Source organism: Colobus angolensis, unplaced genomic scaffold (genome assembly GCF_000951035.1).
Source record: "Colobus angolensis palliatus isolate OR3802 unplaced genomic scaffold, Cang.pa_1.0 Scaffold225, whole genome shotgun sequence".
Classification (NCBI taxonomy): Eukaryota; Metazoa; Chordata; class Mammalia; order Primates; family Cercopithecidae; genus Colobus; species Colobus angolensis.
In genome coordinates this window covers 5,934,123-5,958,161 of record NW_012115433.1, presented here as the reverse complement: position 1 = coordinate 5,958,161, position 24,039 = coordinate 5,934,123, and the positions used below count along the sequence as shown (strand labels likewise).

The 24,039-nt window shown below is 41.1% G+C and overlaps 1 protein-coding gene across 4 annotated transcripts in view; it reads left to right on the top strand.

Annotated features, from left to right (window-relative positions):
* CD226 (CD226 molecule) overlaps window positions 1-24,039 on the top strand; it is a 97,831-nt gene that overhangs the window by 54,591 nt on the left and 19,201 nt on the right. For all 4 annotated transcript variants that reach the window (XM_011944085.1, XM_011944084.1, XM_011944083.1 and 1 more), the window contains one exon: window positions 10,401-10,745. In XM_011944085.1, the coding sequence (XP_011799475.1) occupies window positions 10,484-10,745 (262 nt within the window). In that variant the 5' untranslated portion in view covers window positions 10,401-10,483. The remainder of the gene's footprint in view (window positions 1-10,400; window positions 10,746-24,039) is intronic.

The window sequence follows — 24,039 nt, the reverse complement described above, 5'->3', positions numbered from 1 at the left end:
AAAAATACAAAAAACTTTAGCTGGGCATGGTGGTGCGTGCCTGTAATCCCAGCTACTCAGGAGGCTGAGGCAGGAGAATTGCTTGAAGCCAGGAAGTGCCGAGTCGAGATTCCACCACTGCACTCTAGCCTGGGCAACAGAAAAAAAAAAGACTTTTAGGAATCTGGCTCCAGGCACACTGATGGAAATTTAGATTCTAGGCTTCCAGTATGATTTGGTAAAGTTCTACAGTTGTGCCTACCTTAGATTACTTTCACCAGAAGCAGTCCCTGAGAAGAGGATAAATGTGGAAAGGACCCATTAGGAAGTATTTCCCAGGGAAACCCGTCAGGGAATCTGGATTGGGAAGGGAAGGAGAGATCCAGCAAGGGCACAGGATCCAGTGAAGTCTAGGGAAGCTGCCTGGTCGGGAAAAGCAGGTTCTACCAGGATCAGTCACTGATCGGCTTCCCTTGATCAGAGCATGCATTCTCAGGCAAGGCAGGCTCCAGCTGCCCTGGGCAGTGCTCCAACCTAGAGGGGCAGGTGCTGGCTGTTAGGGGAGAAGAGAGCACAGAAGCTGGGGTGCTTCAAGAAGGCAAAAAGGTCCCGGGGGATGTCTGTGGAGCTTGAGAGGATCTGCTCACTGTTCAAGTCAAGCCCGGCCCCTGCTCCACTTTTATGGAGTTCCCTGCATTGCAGGATGTGTGGAACTTATTGCTTAGAGAAACCCAAGCAAGGATCTCATCTTCCCATCCGTCATTTGCCATTTTCCCTTACAACAAGCATGAATATTGTCTGAAACTTGAAGTCCTCCAAGAAATCCTCACCTTTCTTGACTGCGGCCAGTTATAGCATGAAATATTTTGCTAGGCAAAATAGGGCTCATATTCAAACTATCAGGAGAGAGCTGTGAGGGTGAATTTTTAGCTTGTTTTTCATTAAGTCCTGTTGCTATTCCTGACTGGAGATTTTTGCAGTGCTGAGCAAGACCAGAGGACCTTGTGTTCCCCTTTCCCTACAGAAAATGTCTTCTATTTCATAGGTCATGTCTTATGCCTGCAGATATTTGCAGAAATTATCTTCCAATTTTCAGAGCAATTTTAATTGGATAGGAATCACACTGTTCGCAATGGTGAATCTCTGATTTTCTGAGCAGTGTGTTTTAAAACTTAGTTTTGTCATTAATTTTATTACTTTTTTTTTCAGTGGAAGTCAAAATATGTAAGTTCACATGTAGGTGTATATAGTATGTGTAGAGTACATTGTGAGGGTGTGCATGTACTGTTTCCTGGTTTCCCGTTTCTAACATTATATCACTGGGTTCTTAGTCATTTTTCATATGTCATGCATCAGAAATGTTACTTATTTGTTCTCCACAAAGCCATCTGGAAATACCAAAGAAACGTAATGAAGTAGATACTCAAATAAATAGTGACGTGGTCAGAAAATGTGAGAAGAGGAAGGAAATTGAACCTGGAGTAGATGCTCTAAAGGCTTCAAGCTTATGCAATTGAACCGCTTAAGTCTGGAGTCCTAAATAGATTTTCTTCTGGCAAATACCCTTGTGTTTGGGAGAGAATCTTTGACAGACCTTGTGAGCACCGTCGGGCAATAGCTGCTTCTGAAACTCACAGCTCTGTCTCTTTCGGTCTCTGCAGATGCCATCAGGGCCTCAATGGGGAATTTCTAAAGGCTCTGTTTGTGTTTTCATCACTTTGTTGTTTGGAGGACTCGTCGTCTTTTCATGGCGATTACCTGCTTGTGTGTCTCTCCCCTAACCCAGTCTGTGTTTCATTTATACCCAGTAATCCTTGTGGATAAAGAAGTAAATGTCGAAGGAATAAAGGAAGGAAAAATAAATGAGGCAAAATTTCACTGCCTCTGGTTTGCGGTCCATCTTGCTGCGCGAGTCTTCCGCCAATCCGGCACTTCCACTCACTCTCCTTGTCTGCCCTCTGCCCCGCGGTGCACTCACCTTGGCAGGGACAAGGCTAGTTCTGGGCTTTCCTCTCTCTCCTTTGCCACAGCAGGTCTACTGCTGGCTACTCTCCTGTGGGAAACATCTTCCTTGCTTTCTACTTGGAAAACAATCTAATGGATAATTTCACACTAATGTGCTGGTGCCTGCCAGGAATTGAAAATGTTATATGCATTTTAACAAGGACAAGTACAGAAATTGATTTCTAATTATAAGAGTTAAGGCATCCGAAAACAAGCTATCTAGGAGCAGAGGTGTCCGTGGAGCTGATTGTGTCTCTGAGATCCTGCCCCATTGCAGGGTGGAAAGGAAAACTCTGACTCTCACTGGAGTCCCTTCTCAGGGCGGGTTTGAGAGTAGCTCCCTAGACCCCCTGCCTAGGCGAGTGTCCTGCCATTTGCAGCTGGGTGACTTACCTGTGGGAACTAAATGCGCTAGTTTATGTAATGCATTTAATGCTGGCACTTAGTAAGGACTCGTTCAAGGCTTATTATTTTACTTTTAAAATATACTGAAAATATTTTTAACTATACGGGACAAAATGCTTAATGTAGTCTCTAGGGACCATCACTAACAATCCATTCTCTAGTAGAGAATCATTAGAGATAGTGTCAATCTCTTGATATCTTTTTCTGTTAAAGCCCTGCCACGCAGAAGGTCTACATTAAATTGTCTAACCTGGGAGGCCAATGCTCTTGGGCTGTATTATCAATTTTTTGTTGTTGTTGTTTATATCGCATTAGTCAGTAATTTTTCTGGTTGAGAGAAACTACAGAATGGCTCAAAAGTTTGACTTTTCGACGTGCTTCAGCAAACTTTATGATACACTATAATAAAAAGCATCGTTCTCATTGTACCATGGTGGAGAGATTGAAAGTTATTTTTTAACAATTAGAACCTGAACAAACATGTCACCATGGTTACCTTTCAGGTAGCCAATCTCAAGTTTCTGGAGCTCCTTGAAGCTGCCCCTGGAGGCAGCCTGGACTCTGAAGCTGGGGAGGCTGGTGGCCTCAGCAGCTGCTTTGACTCCTGGATAATTTGAATCACAAACCTGCCGGGGCCTGCATTGCAAGTCCTTTGCTGCTCAGTGCTGAGACAGGGGAATCGCTGTTTGGACATACTGCAAATCTTCTCTTAATATGGATTTTCTGGACTGAATCCTGATTTGCCATGCAGGACATGCAGCCTGAATCTAGTCCCTTTATTTTTTTTATTTCAACAAATGGCCTTGCCTGGCTTTCCTTCATGATGGCTTTGTTGCGTTGAGTTTTTATCTCTTTATTGTAACTCGTTCTTCCCACTTTATCTGTGCATTTCAGTTAAGCAATCTTTTAGCTTATTTTTTATCTTGTTTGGTCCTTTACCTTTTATCTACACTTTAGCTGAAAGACAGAAAATGGCAATGCATGGGAAGTGGTGTTGTGAAGATGGCAGATTTCCTGAACAGGGTGGACTTGCTGCTTCTGATGGGCGCTGGTGAGGGCCAGACTGTACCCAAGATGTCGTCCTGATGGTCCTTACTCTGCATTAGTGTCCTGGAGCTGCTGGCACGCAATACCAAAAGCTGGGTGACTTACCAGAAACGTGTTGTCTTGCAGTTTGAAGTCTGAAGTGAAGGTGTCAGCAGGGTTGGTTCCCTCTGGGGGTTGCAAGGAGCGGTCTCGCCTAACTTCTGGCAGTTTCTGGCAATCTTTGGCCTTCCTTGGCCCGTGGAAGCATCAACTCAGTCTGTGCCTTCATCTTCACATGGCGTTCTGCTTGTATTCATCCCTGTGTCAGAATTTCCCCTTTTTATAAGGACACGGTTATATTGGATTAGAGGCCACCCTATTCCGGGACAACTTCACGTCAACTAATTGCATCTGCAACAGCCCTATTTCAGATCAGGTTGTGACCTCTCAGATCAGGTTGTAAGGTACCGGAGGTTAGGACTTCACCATAGGAATTCTGGGGGACACAATTCCACCCGTGACATCCCCAAACTTGGCCATCTGGGAACATTGCAGCTTTTTAGAGAAATGCCATCCAATACTGTCATTGCTGTCTATGTTTGAAATGAATGCACACAGGGAGGCTACACTGTAGGCAGGAGCGTGCATGGTGCCTTTCTGAGAATGCTGATGCGTTCTAGGTAAGAGGCTTCTGTTTCTATTCTGCTTGAAGCTGCCTGACAGCTCAGTTCAGTGTCCACCGCGACTGTCTTTTTCATGTTTTAGCTGTCACAGCCAGAACTATGAGGGAAGCAAAGGCATCCTTGGGAAATTCTGCCTTTTGTGTCTGTGTTTCTCCTTCTGTCTTCAGTACGTCCTCCCACACCGCATGCCCTGTGAGCTTCAAAAGTGCCATTTTTCTACTTTCTGGACTTTGTTGCTTGCTTGTAACTGGGAATTTGTGTTTCTATTTCTTTTGCTTGCTTGTTTTTGAGAGCTTTATCTCAGGCACGTTAGGAGACCTCCGTAGTCATCATGCAGTCAACATTTCATTTTGCATTTATTTGGGTGACTATTAAGAGTTTGTAGAAAAGTTCTTAATTGAGCATATTCATAGTCTAGGCACAGTTGGGAATACGTGAAGCTACTGGAGCTACTACTATCATCATTTCTAATTAGCTAGTGTAATAATAGTGCTCCTGCAGATGGCTTAGGGCAATGCTGGGTTGTTTAATTTTTAGTCTATTTGAAGCATCGTAAGAACAAGTTATTGTCTCATGCTTTAGAAACCCTGGGGAGAGGTCTGACTGAGCAGGCACTATTGACTTGCACTTGATCTGAACCTAAGAGATGGTTGAACAAGTAGACTAGATAGGCTCACTCAGCGATGGGGAATAGACAGGGAAGGGTAGTGGACTCCTGGGCGCACAATGCACATTTTTTTTTAAGGACAAGCAGAAAGAGAGAAAGCATGAAGGAGATAGTGGAGGGAGATCAGAAAGGAGAGAGAAGCAGGCAAATGCAGTGTCACAGAAGCCAAGGAGTAGAGTATTTCTAGGAGGGCTGGACATCCAGCATTCAGGTCAGAAACACTGATGACATTTGCAGTCTTGGTAGAAGAGTGGAAATGTATGCTTGGTTGTGTCGAAGCACACGTCGGAAAGGAGGAGGCCGAGCAGGATGGGAACCCACTCCTGGAATTTTGAATGAATAGGGAAGAAGAAACAAGGACTGGATGGCACCAAAAGGTCCAAAGTTGGTTTTCTGGAGTGGGAGAAAGATCCTGTTTAGAGGTGTGAGAGAGAGGAGTCCATTTAGAATTAGAGGTTAAAGACACAGGAGAGAGTTTAGAGTTTGTGGTGTTCTGGCATGAAAAATGTATGAGCTTTAAAATCAAATTAGTTTGTTGCATTTCTGATTCTCTTTGCCAGCTCAGCTCTTTAGGAAAGCTACTTCAATATATATATTTTTTTCAACTGTGAAACAGGTACATTCATACTGATTGGATATTATTGTTAGGATTAGCGATTTGGTGTGTGAAGTACATTTCACAAGCAGGGACTTCAGTTTAGGTTCGTTCTCTTGCTTCTCAAATCTTGTACAAACAAATACTTTTAAAGCCTTTTTAATGGAAGTTTCAAACATATACAAAAATAGAAAGAATAGTATAATCAGTTCCCGTGTGACCACCATACAGCTTCACCAACTATCAAGTTTGGGTCCGTGTTGTTGTTCTCTATTTCTCACACTCTCTCTTTCCCTTGATTAATTTGAAGCAAACTCCAGCTCTGAAGTCATCTCATGTATAAATACTTTAGCCTAAATCTCAAAAGATGAGTCTTCTTTTTAACATAAACATGATACCATCATTACCTTCACACCTCACAAAACAGCAATAATTTCTTAAAATTATTGAATGTTTACTTTGGATTTCTCCAGTTCTATGAATTTTTCCTTTTCAAGTTCCATACATTGTTACTGTGTAATATGTCTCTTACCTCCCTTTTAACCTGTAGGTTTCTTCCTCTCCACCTTTCATTTTTTTGTTGTCACCTTGAGTTTTTCATATTCCCATGGGCTGCTTTCCCATGGTGGCATTTAACACATTTCTCTGTTCTTTGTAGTTCTGTAAGTTGGTGGTTAGATTTGGAGGCTTGACTAGCATCAGGTTTGATTATTTTGACAAGGCTATGACTTCCAAGGTGGTATTGTGGAAACATAAACGGCATTTGTGAATTTGCAGACACTGAGGATTGTTGCCTACACCTATCAATTCGTTTAGGCATGATTAACACTATTTTAAATATGTTTCTTAATATTAGGGTTATTATAGACATAAATCTCCCCCAAAATCAATAAAAATACATTGCACATTGAGTACAAAGTGAATTGCAAATTAGTTTTTTCAAGTATTTAAAGTCAAAAATACAGTTTTATTTTATTTTACTTAAAAACATTTTTAAAACTTTCATTTTACATTTGTGGGTACAGGTGAAGGTTTGTTGCATGGGTAAATACGTGTCACAGGGGTTCATTGTACACATTATTTCATCACCCAGGTATTAAGCTTAGTACCCAATAGTTACCTTTTCTGCTTCTCTCCCTCCTACCACCCCCTTCACTCCCAAGTAGATCCCAGTGTCTGTTGTTTCCTTCTTTATGTTCAAGTTCTTAGCATTTAGCTCCCATTTAAAAGTGAGAACATGTGGTATTTGATTTTCAATTCCTGCATTAGTTTGCTGAGGATAACAGCCTCCAGCTGCATCCATGTTCCCACAAAAGATAAGATCTCATTCTTTTATATGGCTGCATAGTATTCCATGATGAATATGTAACACATTTTCTTTATCCCATCTGTCATTAATGGACATTTAGGCTGATTCCATGTCTTTGCTATTGTGATTAGTGCTGCAGTGTGTCTTTATAGTGGGATGATTTATATTCCTCTGAGTATATGCCCAGGAATGGGATTGCTGGGTCAAATGGTAGTTCTGCTTTTACCTCTTTGAGGAATTGCCATACTGCTTTCCACAATGGTTGAACTAATTTACACTCCCACCAACAGTGTGTAAGTGTTCCCTTTCTGCAACCTCACCGGCATCTGTAATTCTTTGCCTTTTTAGTAATAGCCATTCTGACTGATATGAGATGGTGTCTCATTGTGGTTTTGGTTTGCCTTTCTCTAATGATGAGTGATATTGAGCTTTTTGTCATATGCTTGTTGGCCATATATATGTCTTCTTTTGAGAAGTGTCTGTTCATGTCCTTTACCCACTTTTTAATGGGGTTGTTTTCCTCTTGTAAATTCATTTAATTTCCTTATAGATGCTGGATATTAGACGTTTGTCAGATGCATAGTTTGCAAATATTTCCTCCCATTCTTTAGGTTGGCAAATTTTTTATCCAAAAAGTATTGATTGACTTCTCTGCTTTATGCCAAGCGTGGTCTAGGTGCTAAGTACAGAGTAGTGTAAAAAGGTCTAGCTTTACAAAGGCTTGGGTTTATGAAGTTGATGGTAAAAGACTCAGGGTTTTGTGAAGTTGGTGAGGGATTTTGCAGAGCTGCTCAAACTGCACGCAGAGCTGTTGACCAGTGAGGATGGTGAGGAGGACAGGTCAGTAGCCGGGGAGGTGCTGGTGGGCAGGGGCAGTGGCATGATGTGAAGATGTACTCAGCAATGTTTGGGGTACCCAGGGCATGAGTGGTGGTTGGAAAAGTGATGAAGCACTGAAATAATTTCCAAGGATGATTTGTGGTCAAGCCAGAGAAGCCACATAGTAAATAGAGAATATTTTTTCATCATGATATCCTGCAACAAAAATCGTGGAAAAACAACACAGTCTATTCAATGTTTATTCTAAATATGAATACATAGCTACATATAAGTATAAACTGGTTTTCATTATTTTTTTTTTATTGAAATCAAACTTTTTTCTTCCCAATGAACTATGACATCTTGGTCTCTGTTTTATGTGAATCCACTTTCCAATGCCAAGTTCGTCAGGATCCCAGGGTTCTCTTGTTTGTGTGGGCTCTTCCTGGCAGTTCTTCTCAAGGTCAGTTTGAGCTGCCTTCCACTGAGCTGTGTAGGAGCAGCCTGTGGTCTGAGAAGCCACAAGCAAAATCTGAGGCGAGGCAGGTTCGGCCGACCTCGCATAGGTCTTGATTTTCATCTCACACCAACCAATCACTCTGTTTGTCAGGAAAGGTTAATCGGGGGCTACTCTGAGCTTCTGAACCACCTGGCTCTAGGATTGGGAACCGCTTCTTTCAGCTCTAGGCTGAGTCTACTGAGAGGCAGGTCTGGGTCCTCACGTGGAGCCTCTGCTGTTACCTCCTTGCATTTTGCTCCCCAAAGACAGCTGCATCCCTTCTAGAATTCTCCCCATTGCTTCCTGCATTGTCCTTTGTGAAAATGCAGATACAGCTATGAGAAGACCCCTGTTTCTACCCAAGTCAGCAGGTTCACAGGGGCCTGAGAGCGTGGTTATGGTTAGATAGGCAGACAAAGGAAGCTCCTGAGATTGGGCGGGGCAGCATCCAGAGAGGAGAAGAAGAAGAAAAACACAAAACAGTGCACGTGTGAGCACTGAGGACACGCATCCACACTGCCTTTTACTTCCCAGGGGCCAGAAGGGCTCACGTGCAAGTGGATTTCTCCTCCTTTTTTTCATTTCTTTTATGTTCCTTCATTTCTCCATATAGCATGCTAGCGTCTCATTTTATGTTGTCACTCATTTCTTTCTTTTCTCACATCTTCCTTTCCCCGTTTTAATTTTAAATTTTCCTTTTATTTCTTTTAAGCTTTTATTTCCTTTTTTTCCTTTCCTTAATGAATTTTCTTCCTTTCCTTCTCTTTCTTCCCCTTTCCTTATGTTGCTTTATTGCTTAGAGATGAAATGTTTTCCGGGTGCATATTATGTGGGTAAAGTGCTACCTAAATGGTTGTACAGTGGAGAAAACTGGAGCGCTGTGGTTTTCTCTTTACAACATTTTGACACATGGAACCGCATGCTGAAGATGAGAAGCTACTTTTTGGTGCAGCTGAACTATCGTAGATGAACGTGATATTCTAGTTCAATAGACAGCAAATCTGACTGCGCTTTAGACTTGCTTTCATTCTCTCTTTTGAAATGTGACAGCTCTTTTTTGATTTTCTGTCTCCTTTCCTTCCTTTCTTTTTTCTTCCTCCCTCCTTTTTTCTTTTTCTCTCCTCTCTCTTTTTCTCCTTCCCTCATGCCTTTCTCTCTTTCTCTATTTCTTTATTCTTTTGTTTGTATGCCAAGACAATGGCTCCTGGGCCAGCCCTGAGTGAAACTGTCACATTGTTGAAGTGACAGATGACTTTCCACTTTTTGCATTTCTCCCTTAGTGCCAAAGAGCACTGTGACATCATTACTGCCCAGGCCTCCCTCTGTACTGAAACAGCAGGTCAGAATTTGCTGGCATTAGTGATGCTATCAGATGAAAGAAGGTGTTCATCACTAATAAATAGATCCTCTTGTTACCTTGCTGGGTTGTCTTAAGTTTTGAGAAATAATTACCGCAGTTTATTCTTTAGATCACGTTCCCAAACTTTTTGGTCTCAAGACCCCTTTATGCTCTTTTAAAAATTATTGAAGGCCCTCAGGGAGTGTTTGTTTATGTAGGTCATATCTGTCACATTTACTCTATTAGAAATTAATATTGAACAAAATTTAAAACATTTCAAGCATACATACCACTAGCTGGCAGAGCTTCTGGAAATATCTGCTGTATACCTGTGAGAGAACTGGAGTGAAGAGGGGGAATTTCATGTTAGATATCACTAGGAAAATAGATTAGACCTTGCATATCCCCTAAAGGGCCACAGAAATGCCCAGGGCCCCCAAACACCCTCTCAGGACAACTGACTTAGATATTTAGTGACAATTACTGAGTACTCTGTGCTAGGAGTTCCAGAAATGGTGTCAGGAAGGTGGGAGAATACTGAGGGACTTTCATGGTATCAAGAATTGATACCACATGGGGGGCCCTACTCTACCCACGTGTAAGACAAACTTGTGTATCTGAAGAGTGAGATCATGTGTGTATTCAGTGAGAATGATTGGGTATCTTTTCCATGACTGTCAAAATCTGAGCCAGAATGATTATAACCTGAACATTTGATACTCTAGGTCAGTGTCAGAGATGCCAGCCCAGCATTATTGCATAACAGTGTCTTTGTCAAATTTAGCCTCTTGATATGATCACTACCAAGAAAAGCCCCAGGGGTTTTGGCTGTGTTTCTCACTACATGGGTAACCGAGTAACACTTACAGAGCTATGTGTGAACAGTCATATCCTCTTTTCTATTTATCTCCCGGACTTAAAAAAAAAATGCTTTCTCGTATAAAAATGTGGTATAAATAGGTCATTCACAATGGAAGAAACTGTGTTAGGTAACGTCACCAATCATTTTCATGATTAGGTTTGGGTGTCCCAAAATTTGACAACCTGGATCTAATCATTTACTTCTTCTTTTCAGATGGTTTTGAGGCAGCTGTGCCACCAAATAGCCACATTGTCTCGGAACCTGGAAAGAATATCACACTCACCTGTCAGCCTCAGATGACGTGGCCTGTGCAGGAAGTGAGGTGGGAAAAGATCCAGCCCCGTCAGATCGACCTCTTAACTTACTGCGACTTGGTCCACGGCAGAAATTTCACCTCCAAGTTCCCACGACAAATAGTGAGCAACTGCAGCCACGGAAGGTGGAGCTTCATCGTCATCCCCGACGTCACGGCCTCAGACTCGGGGCTTTACCGCTGCTACTTGCAGGCCAGCGCAGGAGAAAACGAAACCTTCGTGATGAGATTGACCGTAGCCGAGGGTGAGTAAGCACCAGACATCTTCCAGTGTCAAACATGGAAAAAGCCAACCCTGTGGGCTGGTCTCTGTTTTTATTTATGGTAAACATGTTCATTTAATGTGCATATTCAACATTTTTTTAAATGGCTGAATTTAGGTGAACTGGCCATTATTCTAGTATTTAGTATTTCTTTATCCTGTGAATCCATCAGTCTCAGATCCAGCATTAAAATCTTTCCAATTTTCTCATCTGTCACCATCCTGAAACTTTTTTTTTTTTTTTTTTTATTATACTTTAAGTTCTAGGGTACATGTGCATAACGTGCAGGTTTGTTACATATGTATACTTGTGCAATGTTGGTGTGCTGCACCCATCAACTCGTCAGCACCCATCAATTCATCATTTATATCAGGTATAACTCCCCAATGCAATCCCTCCCCCCTCCCCCCTCCCTATGATAAGCCCAGTGTGTGATGTTCCCCTTCCCGAGTCCAAGTGATCTCATTGTTCAGTTCCCACCTATGAGTGAGAACATGCGGTGTTTGGTTTTCTCTTCTTGTGATAGTTTGCTAAGAATGATGGTTTCCAGCTGCGTCCATGTCCCTACAAAGGATGCAAACTCATCCTTTTTTATGGCTGCATAGTATTCCATGGTGTATATGTGCCACATTTTCTTAATCCAGTCTGTCACAGATGGACATTTGGGTTGATTCCAAGTCTTTGCTATTGTGAAACTTAAAAAGAAATCGGCAAAGGGCTGAAAAACATATGGTATTGCCAGCCTTCATGTTTCAGCTGTAGAACTCCTATCTTCCCAATTACGTGAACATTTTTGATGGTGGTGATGAGGTACTAGAATCCCCATGTACCGCAGCAATGACAAGACAGTGCTGGGTTGATGTGGCTGAATCAGGGCTGCGTTGAGTGCAGTTCAACAGGTGTTTGAGAATGCGGTTGCCAGTTTGCCAGACTGGGGCCTTTTTTTTCTCTCAGTCTTTTTCAGATGTGGATGCAGAAACAGACTGATGTTGCATCTTAATATTACTAGGAAAATAGGTTTGACCTTGCAGATCCCTGAAAAGGACACAGGGATCCTCAGGGACCCCCAGACACACTCTAAGAACCACTGACTTCGATATTTGGCGACCATTACTGAGTATAATCTTTGTGCTGGTGAAATTGGCCTTTGGGACTTCCGCCTGAGGAGGCCTCCTCCAAGGCACCCCACTATTTGTATATTAGGCGTTTGTCTTTTTTGTCACAATGAAGCCCTGCATTGTGTTTCAGGACCTGCAAAACCTAGATCCACTTTGCATGAATATGAGAAAAAGTAATTTCTTTCACTTACAGAAGTGCTTATATAGAGAGGCCCATACAGAGGCCTGTGTAGAGGCCTGTATTACAGTTGAGAGGGAGGAAGGCCATCCCAGGCTCTCCCAGCTCTTCCCTGGGCCAGCTTCCTCACTGTCGGGACAAGGAAGAGAAAATAGTTTATTTTTACCTTTTACTTTGTTCTCCCTTCTTCGTTTCCTTCCTCCCTCCCCTCCCTTCCTTTCTTCCCTTCACCTTCCCCTCCCCTCCCCTCCTCTCCTCTCCCCCTCTCTTCCTCTCCCCTCCCCTCTTCCTCCCTCCCTCCCTCCCTTCCACCGACCCACCTGAGCAGGCCCCTTTCCAAGGCACTGCACTATTTGTATATTAGGCGTTTGTCTCTTGTTACAACGAAGCCCTAAATTGTGTAAGATTCCGGCCCCCACAACACCTAGATCCACTTTGTATCATTGTGAGAAAAAGTGATTTTTGTTTTTTCATTTACAGAAGTACAAATATAGAGGTCCATACAGAGTTCTGTGTAGAGGCCTGTATTACAGTTTCCTCCCTTTCTCCCTCCCTCTCTTCCATCTTTCCTGCCCTTCCTTCCTTCTTTCACTCGGTCCCCTTCCCTTTTCTTTACTCCCCTCCCTCCTCCCTTCCACGTGCTTTCAGCCAGTTCATTTACCTTTGACTTATGTTAGACTTGTAGAGCCAACGCTTGCCAGGATTTGGCTGCCTGTTTATAGACTCTGCTCATATTGTAAACTGATACTTCTTCCTGTGTTGAAAATGAAGAAGAAAAGGTTTTGTATAAACAAAAGCCTCCACTATAGCTCTCTGTATAATAAAGAGAGCATTTTCAGGGGATAGCATCTTTTCATACACGATCACGCTGGACCACATCAAGCCTTCCTTGTTCCTCTGAAAGGGGTAGGAACTGTGGTGAGACATACATTGAACTTAGAATTTAATGAAAATGATGAGTGGTTGGTGAAATATTTGGGGGAGGAAAAATTAGCAGAGACTCCTGAATTTAAATGTTGACTCTGTTCTTGCCTAAAAAACCCTTGCATTACGGAAGTATTTTTTGAAACTCTCAGGAAAAGGAAACAGTGAAAACAGAGCCTGACCTTTTTTTTTTTTTTTTTTTTTATGGAGTCTTGCGTAAGAAAATGTTTTATTCAGAAAAATGTCATAAAGAATCATTTTCAAGCACATATAAGATCTTGTCCATTATTATACTGAAAAAGTAATTGTAAACATCTTAAATTATAAAGAAAATGAAGGTAACAGATTTTTAGGAGATATGGTTATTTAACTCTTACTAATTAGTAAAAAATGTCATTCATCTGTCCAAAGATGACTAAGTTTCTTGCACAAAACTATTTCTTTGTATGTAAATTAGAAAGTGTCAAAATCTGCCAGTGAAATGCAGGTGACTAAATGTAATGGCCAGTATTGTTCATGTCCATGTGTTTTGAACAGTTGCAAATGGCTTTTTGGCATTCAGTTGACAGATGGAAAGAATGTCAACTGGACCTTGTATCCATTAGTCAAAAGTTATGATTGACAGAGGATGACAGCCATTGACTGTCTGTTTCTGTTTAATTCCTTTCTTCAATTTTTATAAGTGAAAGATTGAATATAAACAATATAAACACTTCGATGCGAAGCAGAACAGTTCATCTGTGTTTCCTCTGGTGCAATTTGATTCTTTCAAGTCTTGAGGCTCTTTGGTCACAAATCAATGTGGAGATTAAAGCAGAGAGACAGATATAAGATGTGGAACAGATTTAATTTATTTCAACTGCCAAGGGAAAGGTGATTGTCGCAGATTTTATAAATTGCTGTACATACTTTTGTGAGTTCTCAACAACTTCTTTTATAGCCCATAGCATTGGATCTAAAAGAGAGATTTTTAGGACTCTTATATTCATACACACACACACACACACACACACACACACACACACACTCACAGACACAACACACAGAGAGGGGCTCCTCCCCTGACTCCTACCTGCCTACCTTCATCTTCAGACAAGTACCAGCTCACTCAACAGAGGACCTCTGCCAACCAGCAGGTCACGTGTCCAGGCCTTGATTGGTTTTGAACAGAGGAGAAAATAGCAGACGCAAGAACTGAACTCAAATTTACCATCGACTTTCTTTGCTGAATGAAAAGAAATAGGTTTCTCTTGTCCTTTGCACTTATGACCTGAAATGTAGAATGAAATAGTTCCAGACTGACTTTTCTGAATTTGAAACTTGCAGGGACCGAAGAGCAAGGAAAGTGGGGCAGGGGGAGCGCAGGGGAATGTGTGTTTATTGACAGTGACTACAGTTATTTCTGTCCCTTAATATCCTCCAGATTTTCATCTGTCATAAGAGAAGTATTTTAGGTGCCACTAAAATAATTTGTCAAATCTTTTAATATTAGCTAAATGATGTGTAGACCACTATTGTTTAAACTGACCTCACTGATTATAAAAAGAATGAAGACAAAAGAAAAAAAATCAGCTCTTGCAGAAAGTTTCTGGAGGAGGCTAATATGGAACAAACTTCTGTTTGCCGTTGATAAGTATAATTATTCATGTCCTTGTACAGTCATCTTCCACCAATGAGACCACTCAGGCGGGACCATCAAGGTTCAAATGAGGCATTGATGATTAGAGCTGAGGAATGAGGTGAAATAGGTTATGAAGAGTAACCCCAAATATGCAGGAGGAATGGGGAGATGGTGCATGGGAGACTGTAGTCAAATAACTAGGTTGGTACAGAGAGTCTAAATTATATATTAATATAGAACTAGGTAGGCTAGATTAAGTGATGACAGTGAAAACCTTCATCTCATATAATTGTCTAGCAAAGCCACCATTAGTTCTTGAGCAAAGATGGCAAAACAATAATCAAGAAAGAATAAGTTGCTTTATAATTTTCAGTGTGCAAGTCTTTAACATTTTTGGTTAAGTTTATTACTTTTTTTTTTTTTTGAGATGGAGTCTCGCCCTGTCGCCCAGGCTGGAGTGCAGTGGCGCGGTCTCGGCTCACTGCAAGCTCCGCCTCCCGAGTTTACGCCATTCTCCTGCCTCAGCCTCCCGAGTAGCTGGGACTACTGGCACCGCCACCACGCCCGGCTAATTTTTTGTATTTTTAGTAGAGACGGGGTTTCACTGTATTAGCCAGGATGGTCTTGATCCCCTGACCTCATGAGCCACCCGCCTCGGCCTCCCAAAGTGCTAAGATTACAGGCGTGAGCCACCGCGCCCAGCCCTGATTTTTACATGTTGAGTTTGTGTCCTGCCTCTTAATTCATTTATTAGTTTTTTTGTGCCATTTTTAGGGTTTTATGCATATATGATTATGTCATCTGCAAACAGAGATAATACTACTTCTTCCTTTCTGATTTGAATGCCTTTTGTTTTCTTTTTCTTGTTTAATGGCTCTGATTAAGACTTCTTGTATTATGTTGAGCAGAGGTGTTGAAAGTGCCCACCTTGCTCTTGTTCCTGATCTTAGAGCAAAAGTTCTCAGTTTTACATGACTCAGTATGATGTTAGCTGTGGGCTTTTCATAGATGGCTTTATTGTGTTGGGGTAAATTCCTTCTGTACCTAATTTGTTGAGAGTTTTTATCACACAAAGATGTTGAATTTGTCAAATGCTTTGTATGCTCTATTGTAATGATCACGTGGCCTTTTTATATTGTTTTGTTAATGCGGTGTATTACATTGATTGATTTACGTATGTTGAACCATCTTGGCATCCCAGGGATAAGTCAGACTTGATTAGAATATACAATCCATTTAATGTGATAGTGAATTGAGTTTGCTAGTATTTTGTTGAGGATTTTTTCATCTGTGTTCATTAGGGATGCCAGGTCAGCCTGTAGGTGTTTTTTATTTTTTTTTTTATTATTTGTGGTGTCTTTATCTGGTTTTAGTATTCGGGTGATGCTGGTCTCATACATTGAGTTTAGAACTGTCTCTTTTTTTTTTTTTCAAGAGAATGAAATCATTTATTGATTACACATGATAATGTAGAACTGTTTCTAAACCCAGGATTGGCATTAATTCCTAGAAAGTTTGGTAGAATTCATCTGTGGAGCCCCCGGTCCTGGCATCGGTGATAGATCATGGGCCCCCCATCCACCTAGGCTGGGCACAAAGGTGTCCCACACTGGGGAGAGAGATTCTGTCAGCATGATTTGGATCTCAGTTTGTGCGTTCCACTGCCTCAAAACACTCACACTTTCCTACTTTCTCCTTTTTCTAACCGACCGATTAAGTTTCCACCACATTTACTTTCTTTCCTATAGAGTTTCAGCCAGGTCTCAATGTCTTTATGTTTTTTCCACATCAGACCAAACTGCTTCCCTGTCATTGAAATATTAAGCATCTGGAATTTCTCAAACTTTTGTAGTCTGAAAATTGCTACCCTTGAATGACTTAATAACTACATCTATTGGTATTTATCTATTTACTTTTTGAGATTGGGCTTTGAGACTAGGCTATGAGACTGGCTAATTTTTGTATTTCTGGTATTTTGTATTTTTGGGTTTCAAGGATGGTCCTGGGCTCAAGAAATCCCCCTGCCTCAGCCTCCTAAAGTGCTGGGATTGGTAGTGTGAACTACCATGCCTGGCCTGCATCAATTTGTAATGTTCCAAACTCTTGTTATCAGAAATTAATTGAGATTAAGGATTATGGCATATCCTTAAAGTTGTCAAAGCATCTTTTCAGAATATGCCCAGTAAGTGTTCTTGACTGATTATGTTAATGTTTCTATTCATTCTAGTAGGGTCTGTGTTCATTTTAATTTTAAGCTTTCTACCTCTTTTCTTTCCAGATTTTTTTCTTCAACATTTAACCTTTCAGGTTTACTGATTGTTGATCAAAGACACTGAACTTTCAAAAGATCAACTGCAATGTTTGGAGAAAAAAACTTTCATGAACTCTTGTTTACAACTTTCAGATGGGGCTATTTACTTTTTTAACTTTCATTTTCTTATTTTGAATTTTTAGTATAAGTGGCACATAATTGCTGGTCATCTGAATAGAAGAATGGGATTAGTAAATTAAGATTACAAAGTATTCACTAGGAAATCATAGTGCCAAAGCTAAGAGAATCTTCCCAGATATTTATTCTGGGAAGATGTGAGGTATAAGATTGACAAGGAGGAAGGATGGGGGAATAGAGTGCTGTAAGTCATAAATACATCCTGTGTAGATGATACATCTTATTTACACAGATTATAAATCTTGCCTGTAGATGGCTTGGGGAAGGTTACTGACTTCGAGACTCTGTGCTCCTGAGTTGGATTATAACATTATTGAAGAAAGGAAATAAATTTTGCTTATTTTCTTGGCCTTTTATTTCTGTCAAAAACCAACCAATTTGCTCCCAGTCCATTTGGATTCCAGAAGAGTTTCAGGTTGTAGACAAGACAGTTTTTTTTGTTTTGTTTTGTTTTGTTTTTTAAAGGATTCCATTAATCCAGAACCTTCTGTCCCCACTCCTATGAATTTAGAATGGATATGAAGCTTGTAGACATGAGGACTGTCTGAGCTGGTGTGCACTGAGCTGACAGATATGTCCCTTTCCATGACATTGTGTGGTGAACCTCAGCCTTTTATTATCTTTACGTACATGGAAAGTAAAATGTCCATGACAGTTAATTTGTATGATGGAGCCACACGACCAGAATCCCAGGGCACCGTGTCACTGCTCACAAGCTAAAATAGCCTCTACTGAAACAGATCAACCACAATTTTCAGCCCAATTTAGTTTTCTCAGTGAAACTGGGTATCCAGATGAAACATAGTTTCCAGCATCACAAGTGAGTTGATGACTCAATCATGGCTATTATGTCATTGAATCTTTACTTTATCATTACCTCTGCCCAGATCATTTTTAAAATGATATATTGCATTCAAAAAAATGCAACCGGTCAGTTAATTTGTTTTGTAAGCCCTACTATTAATCTATTCATTTTTTGAACACACAAAAACCTAGAATGTTTGCCTGCAGTCATTTTTGATACATACTATATTTGTATAGATAAGTAAGATATTGAATTGAATAATAGTGATAAGTTATTGTCAGAGGGAATGAAACTCTAAAAGGTCACACGCTGAATTTATTTGGTGATGCTATTATATGAAGAACATTGTTGACTGTATATTGCTACCTCATGTACATAAAGCAAGTTCTAACAGTACGCCACTATAAACAACGGAAGTCTGTAGAATTAGAAAGCAGTTGATCCTAGGAACTGCTGTTCTACAGGTGGACCTTTATCCTCAGATTGAATTTTCAACTCTTTTCATAAAGTTTTTCTCTACCTGGGAACGTAGACTACAAGTAGAGATTCAAAATTAGACAAATGTACTGATTTTCTTCCCACTTAAAATTCACACATGGTGCTTTGGGAGGCTGAGGCAGTAGAATCCCTTGAGCTCAAGAATTAGTGGCTGTAATGAGCTATGACTGCACCATTGCACTGCAGCCTGGGCAACAGAGCCAGACCTGTCTTGTTGTGCCCGAAGTCGTGAGACCCCAGTAAGAGACCACCAGAGTCCAGAGTCAAAGCCAAATAGCCGGGGTTGCTTTATTACGAGTTCGAACCCGGACCTCTCCGCTTTATACAATGGCAGGTAAAGAGAGAGGCCCCGAGCACAGTTTCAGTGTCTCTTTTACAGTAAGGCACAAACAAGTTACACAAGATTAGGGCATTTTTGCAGTTACAAGATTGGGATTGGTTGACATTTTGAAGTTTGAACATTCGGCAGTTTCTGATTGGCTCCCGCCCTTTTTTAAACCACAAACGTCTAGGGTTTTTTTTTTGTTTGTTTTAGACAAACTGCTTGCTTAACCATGGGTGGGAGGGGGGTGGTTTTGATTGAGCAAGCAGGGGGTACGTGACTGGGGGCTGCAAGCACCAGTAATCAGAACAGAACAGAACAGGACAGGGACTTTCACAACGCTTGTCCATACAACGTCTGGAATCTGTAGATAACATAACTGGTTAGGTCAGGGGTCGATCTTTAACCAGGCCCAGGGTGCCGCCCGGGCTGTCTGCCTATGGATTTCATTTCTGCCTTTTAGTCTTTTCAGTCTCAAAAAAAAAAAAAAAAAAGGAAAAAAATAGTCAATGCATGGCCACGTTTATTTGAGACTTTCAAATGACTCTGACTGTGAAATAACCATTTATACTTTATTGTCACATATGGAATTTACATTCTAAAACCACCTGGGAATTGTGAACAGCTTGAGGTTGTCTCTTAGAGCCTTATTAGAAACTGAACATAAAAGATCGTGCAAAGATTTCTCCAAAGGCAAGTAGAAAATTACTTAAAATGTAAAAAAAGTTCTTAGAAGATTAATAGTATTTCATTCTTAATAGAAATTCTGATTTAAATATTACAACTTAATCAATCAGTTGATCACTTTGAACTTCATCTGAAGTATTTCAAACATTACTGACAAGGCTCCTGATAAATATTCAAAGGCGATGTACTAGGTTTGTGGGGGACTATGTTGTTTAAGAGGACGGAAAATGAAGAATAAGCACAGATCTGTCCTAAGTAGAGGTATATCTTTGAGCCCCAATTTGTATCTTTAAGTTATTATTTATACTAAAATGATGCAGGGATTTTAAAAATGCATTTATTCAACAGAGGAATATAAGTTTTTTTGGTACAACTTTTATAAAATAAATATTTTGCAATCTTCATTGAGCACTCTCAAATTCATTTCCAGGATTAATTCAATGTTTTTAACTTTGGTAGAACTCAAAAGTAGGCCATGGTGTTCACAATCCTTTAGATACGAGTGGCAGTTTAATTAATTAACTCTCAGGGAGAGATGATTTCACAGGTATCAAGTTGAAATGTTAATACTCTCAGTTGGATTGGTGGAAAGTGAAAATGGCTTTCGCTATGTTGGACAGTGAGTGAAACAAACAAACAAAAAAAACCTTACTGTGATGATGATGGACATGGGCAAAATAAAAAGTAGATGTTGAGTTGAGAAGATTTCATTAACAAAGGGTGGGATATTTTCTGTGGGATGTAATGTGTAAATGAACCCATGGGAAGGAAGTTTATACATAAAAATATGGGCTCACCGAGTATAGTTATCCTGATGTCATTGTGTCTTCAGTTTTTCACATCTTATGGGGAGCATTAGCATTGATTATTCACTCTTTTAATTTGTGTGTATGTGTGTGTAGGTGTATGAACTGAGATATCTATGAATATTTGTTAGGAGGAGTAACAAGTTTATTTTTCAACCTGCCATATGGTAAACACTCAACAAATACACATGATTGTATGGGTAATTTTATAACCACACTTACCATATGCACATATGCCAAATCCCAAATATTTTAATCCAAACAAATCCTTTTGCTTTTATATTGACTGTTTTCTCTTCCTAATCCAGCAAATAAAGGTATCAGTTTTGAAATCTAATCATGTAATTCCTTTTTAAATTATTGGCTCTTTTTAAAAAGGAGAGATGAGATGGGTAATTAAACTCTAGAGCATAAAGCAGTAGATTTTGAAATTATTCCTAGAGTTATTATTTCTTATAGCCAGGCACAGGCTTTCATGTTTTATAGAGCACTTAGTGAATTTTTTTCATAAAATGGTTTAAAATTGAATAGACTATTTGGAGGTAAATATTCAGCCTCATATTCTGAAAAGGTATCACCTTTAGATATAGGTCTTTGTAAATGCTATATAGTTTGCATTTTCAAGTTTCCTTTTTTAAAAAAATCATTTTTATTTTATTTTATTTTTTTTTGAGACAGGGTCTCACTATGCTGCCCAGGCTTGCAGCACGAGCTCGGCTCACTGTAACCTCCGTCTCCCGGGTTCAAGCGATTCTTCTGCCTCAGCCTCCCGAGCAGCTGGGATTATAGGCACCTGCCACCATGCCCAGCTAACTTTTGTATTTTTAGTAGAGACGGAGTTTCATCACATTGATCAGGCTGGTCTCGAACTCCTGACCTCAGGTGATCCGCCCACCTCAGCCTCCCAAAGTGCTGGGATTGCAGACGTGAGCCACTGTACCTGGTCACATTTTGAAGTTTTCTAAGGACCCAAAGAAAAAGTTATAGGTAACTGTTCTAAAAATTACGTGTCACAGGGCTTTGATAAACACACATATCATGTCTCTATGTGTGCCAGTGGCTGTTCTGAGAATTTACTCGTAATTACTGATTCACTTGTCACAGCAGCCTGACTACCCACATTTGACGTCTGTGGAGAGCGAGGTGTGGCGAGTTGACGAGACTTATCTCAGGCTTGGTAGCTAATAAGCAGAGGGGCAGGAATTCAGATCCAGGGTGACTGGCTTCAGAGTTCCTATTCGTGGCCCCAGCACTACTTTTCTGCTCAAAGTGGAAGAGAAAAACTACTCTCATCAGGAGACTCGTCACAGCAGAAGCTGGTGACAGTGGAGCTGCAGAGCATCCTTCTAAAAGAGGTTTATACAAGTGATAGATTTCAGGCTGAACCGACTTCTAGAGCAAGTTTAGGCAAAGAAGTGTGGGGGCTTTGTCTTGGCCGCTATATGATAAACACACATATCATGTCTCTATGTGTGCCAGTGGCTGTTCTGAGAATTTACTCGTGTTTAGAAGTGTGGTGACAGTGGAGCTGCAGAGCGTCCTTCTAAAAGAGGTTTATACAAGTGATAGGTTTCAGGCTGAACCAACTTCTAGAGCAAGTTTAGGCAAAGAAGTGTGGGGGGGTGTGGTCTCCCACTATTTTATTTCAGCTCGGGGTCCTTTGGCTAACTCCAGTGCTATGGGGGGCAGTTCTCCTCTACCTTCCTGTCTTCCTTGCAGAGGCTTGTGCACATCATGGAGTCATGGTGAGGTAGGCTGTTCACACAATGCCATGAGAGATGGGCACAATCAGGTAGCAGGTGTGAAGGCCTGGAGCGGAGGTGCTGATTGCTGGTGAAGTCAAATCCATACCAGGAACAGATTAGGGGAACTTTAGGAGTAGCCTCTGGGCAAAGGAGACCTGGTGATGGCTCAGGTCTCACAGGCACAGCTTCTGGCCACTGCAAAGCACCTGTCCTCATGGCCTCACCACATCCTTCCACTGGACTCCTCCTGTGTGGTAAAGCCCACTCCCTTGAACAACTTTCCAGGAATCTGCTAAAAGTTCCCAAGCACACCCTTCCTTCCTCCTTCTGAGGCTTCTCTCTTCTTCTCTTCCTCTCAAATCCTGCTCTCTTCTCTTGTACTCAGACCATAATGGCTTCTTGAAACCAGAGCTGGAGTAATCAGAATAGTAGTCCCTCCTTCCTTAGCAACAGTGAGGGCTTCACCTCTAAAATCTTCCCCCCGGAAACAAAAGTTTATTTTCCATATTAAAACATTCCGAACACATATGTTCTCTCATGTTTATGTAGTTTATATTGTACAGCTAAATGCATAATGTATTTAAATGGTATGGTATGCCTATTGTGTGTCTTGTTGCAACCTGCAGACACCAGGCTGTTCATCTTGATTTCACTACAGCATTTGGAAGATTTCCTATTTCCTGAGGATAAGCATAATGGTAACACTGTAATGTAGAGTTATACCTGATTAAACAACGGTAATAATAAAAATGTGCTGGAGAAATATAATTAGAAACAAAATCTCCTCCCTACCCAGAAAACTGCTCCACAAAGGTAGAAAACAAATTAATTTTGTTATTGAATAAGCACTAAATCAGAACGTGATGCATGTTACAGGCAACCTCCTCAGAGACTGCAAAGACAAAGAAATCTCACTCTCTCATACAGCCAGGTAGATACAACCCATTACATACATGCTCTAAAGATGAATGATAACTAGTCTTCGAGGAAGAGGGCTTGTCAAACATTTGTCACACATGCTTCATCCTAGATTCAACTGGTAATTGGGGGTGACTGTATGTGTTAGCTAACAATCAGCTTTATCCAAAGGAAAAACAAACTTCTCACATCTTTATGACAGGAGGTACTTTTGCACCTTGAGTGAGGTGCTTGTGGTAGTTAGTTTTCTACCCTCTCAGAGATTGCGAGGGTAGAGATTGGGAGCTGTCTTCCTTGATGGTTACATTTCAAAGGGATGGCTCCCAGGTCCTTGAGAAAGACATTTCTCCATCAAAAGCTGACAAGAGACTTACCTGGCTGTTAAAAAGATGTGTATATCTTTCAAAGAGACAGAGATAGAACTGCCAACTACAAGTTTTCTAAAGTTAATACCCTAAGAAAGGAGGGAGGAGAAATCCACAGGCAGGTTGGGGCTCGGCTGCTGGAGCTCGCCTGGAAGGTGCTTCCCAGAGTAGAGCAGTGTTTCTCAACGCCATTCTGTGGAGCACCAACATCAGGATCATCTGGTGTGCTTGCTTCTCAACGCCATTTGTGCTTGCTGAAAGACATGGATTCCTGGGACTTGTCCCCAGGCCTAGGAATCAGGCTGATATTCCACAAGGCTCCATGTGGTCATTTGTATTGTTTTGTTTTAGAGACGGGCTTGCTCTGTCATCCAGGCCTGGGACTACAGTCCTTAGGCCGGCCGGCCTGAAAGGTTGGCTCTCTGTGGGCATGAGGGAACTTGGATTTTTGGAGGCTTTCCACCATTCTCTAACTGATGGGGTGGCTTATTCTGTCTAAACTCTTTATACAATCCATGTGGTTTATGCTAAACACCTGCCCTTCTTCGGGGATATCAGCCAGTCCTTCTGACTTTGCTCAGGCAGCTTATCCCTTTGCTGATTTGCTTCGGATCCTTCTGCTGTCATAAACCTGAGCTGTGGGCGTGGCTGCAGGCTGAGTGCTGTGTGTCCTTCCAGCAAATCCCAGATCCTGGGGAGGGGGCAGCCTGAACACAGCTGTGAAATAGCATGTTGGTTGCCTTTTAATTTTGATGGCTCATTTTAAGATGATATTTCTATTATATTGTTATAAGAACATATGCATTCTCATACTTGCTTTATTTGAAACACAGTTTACAT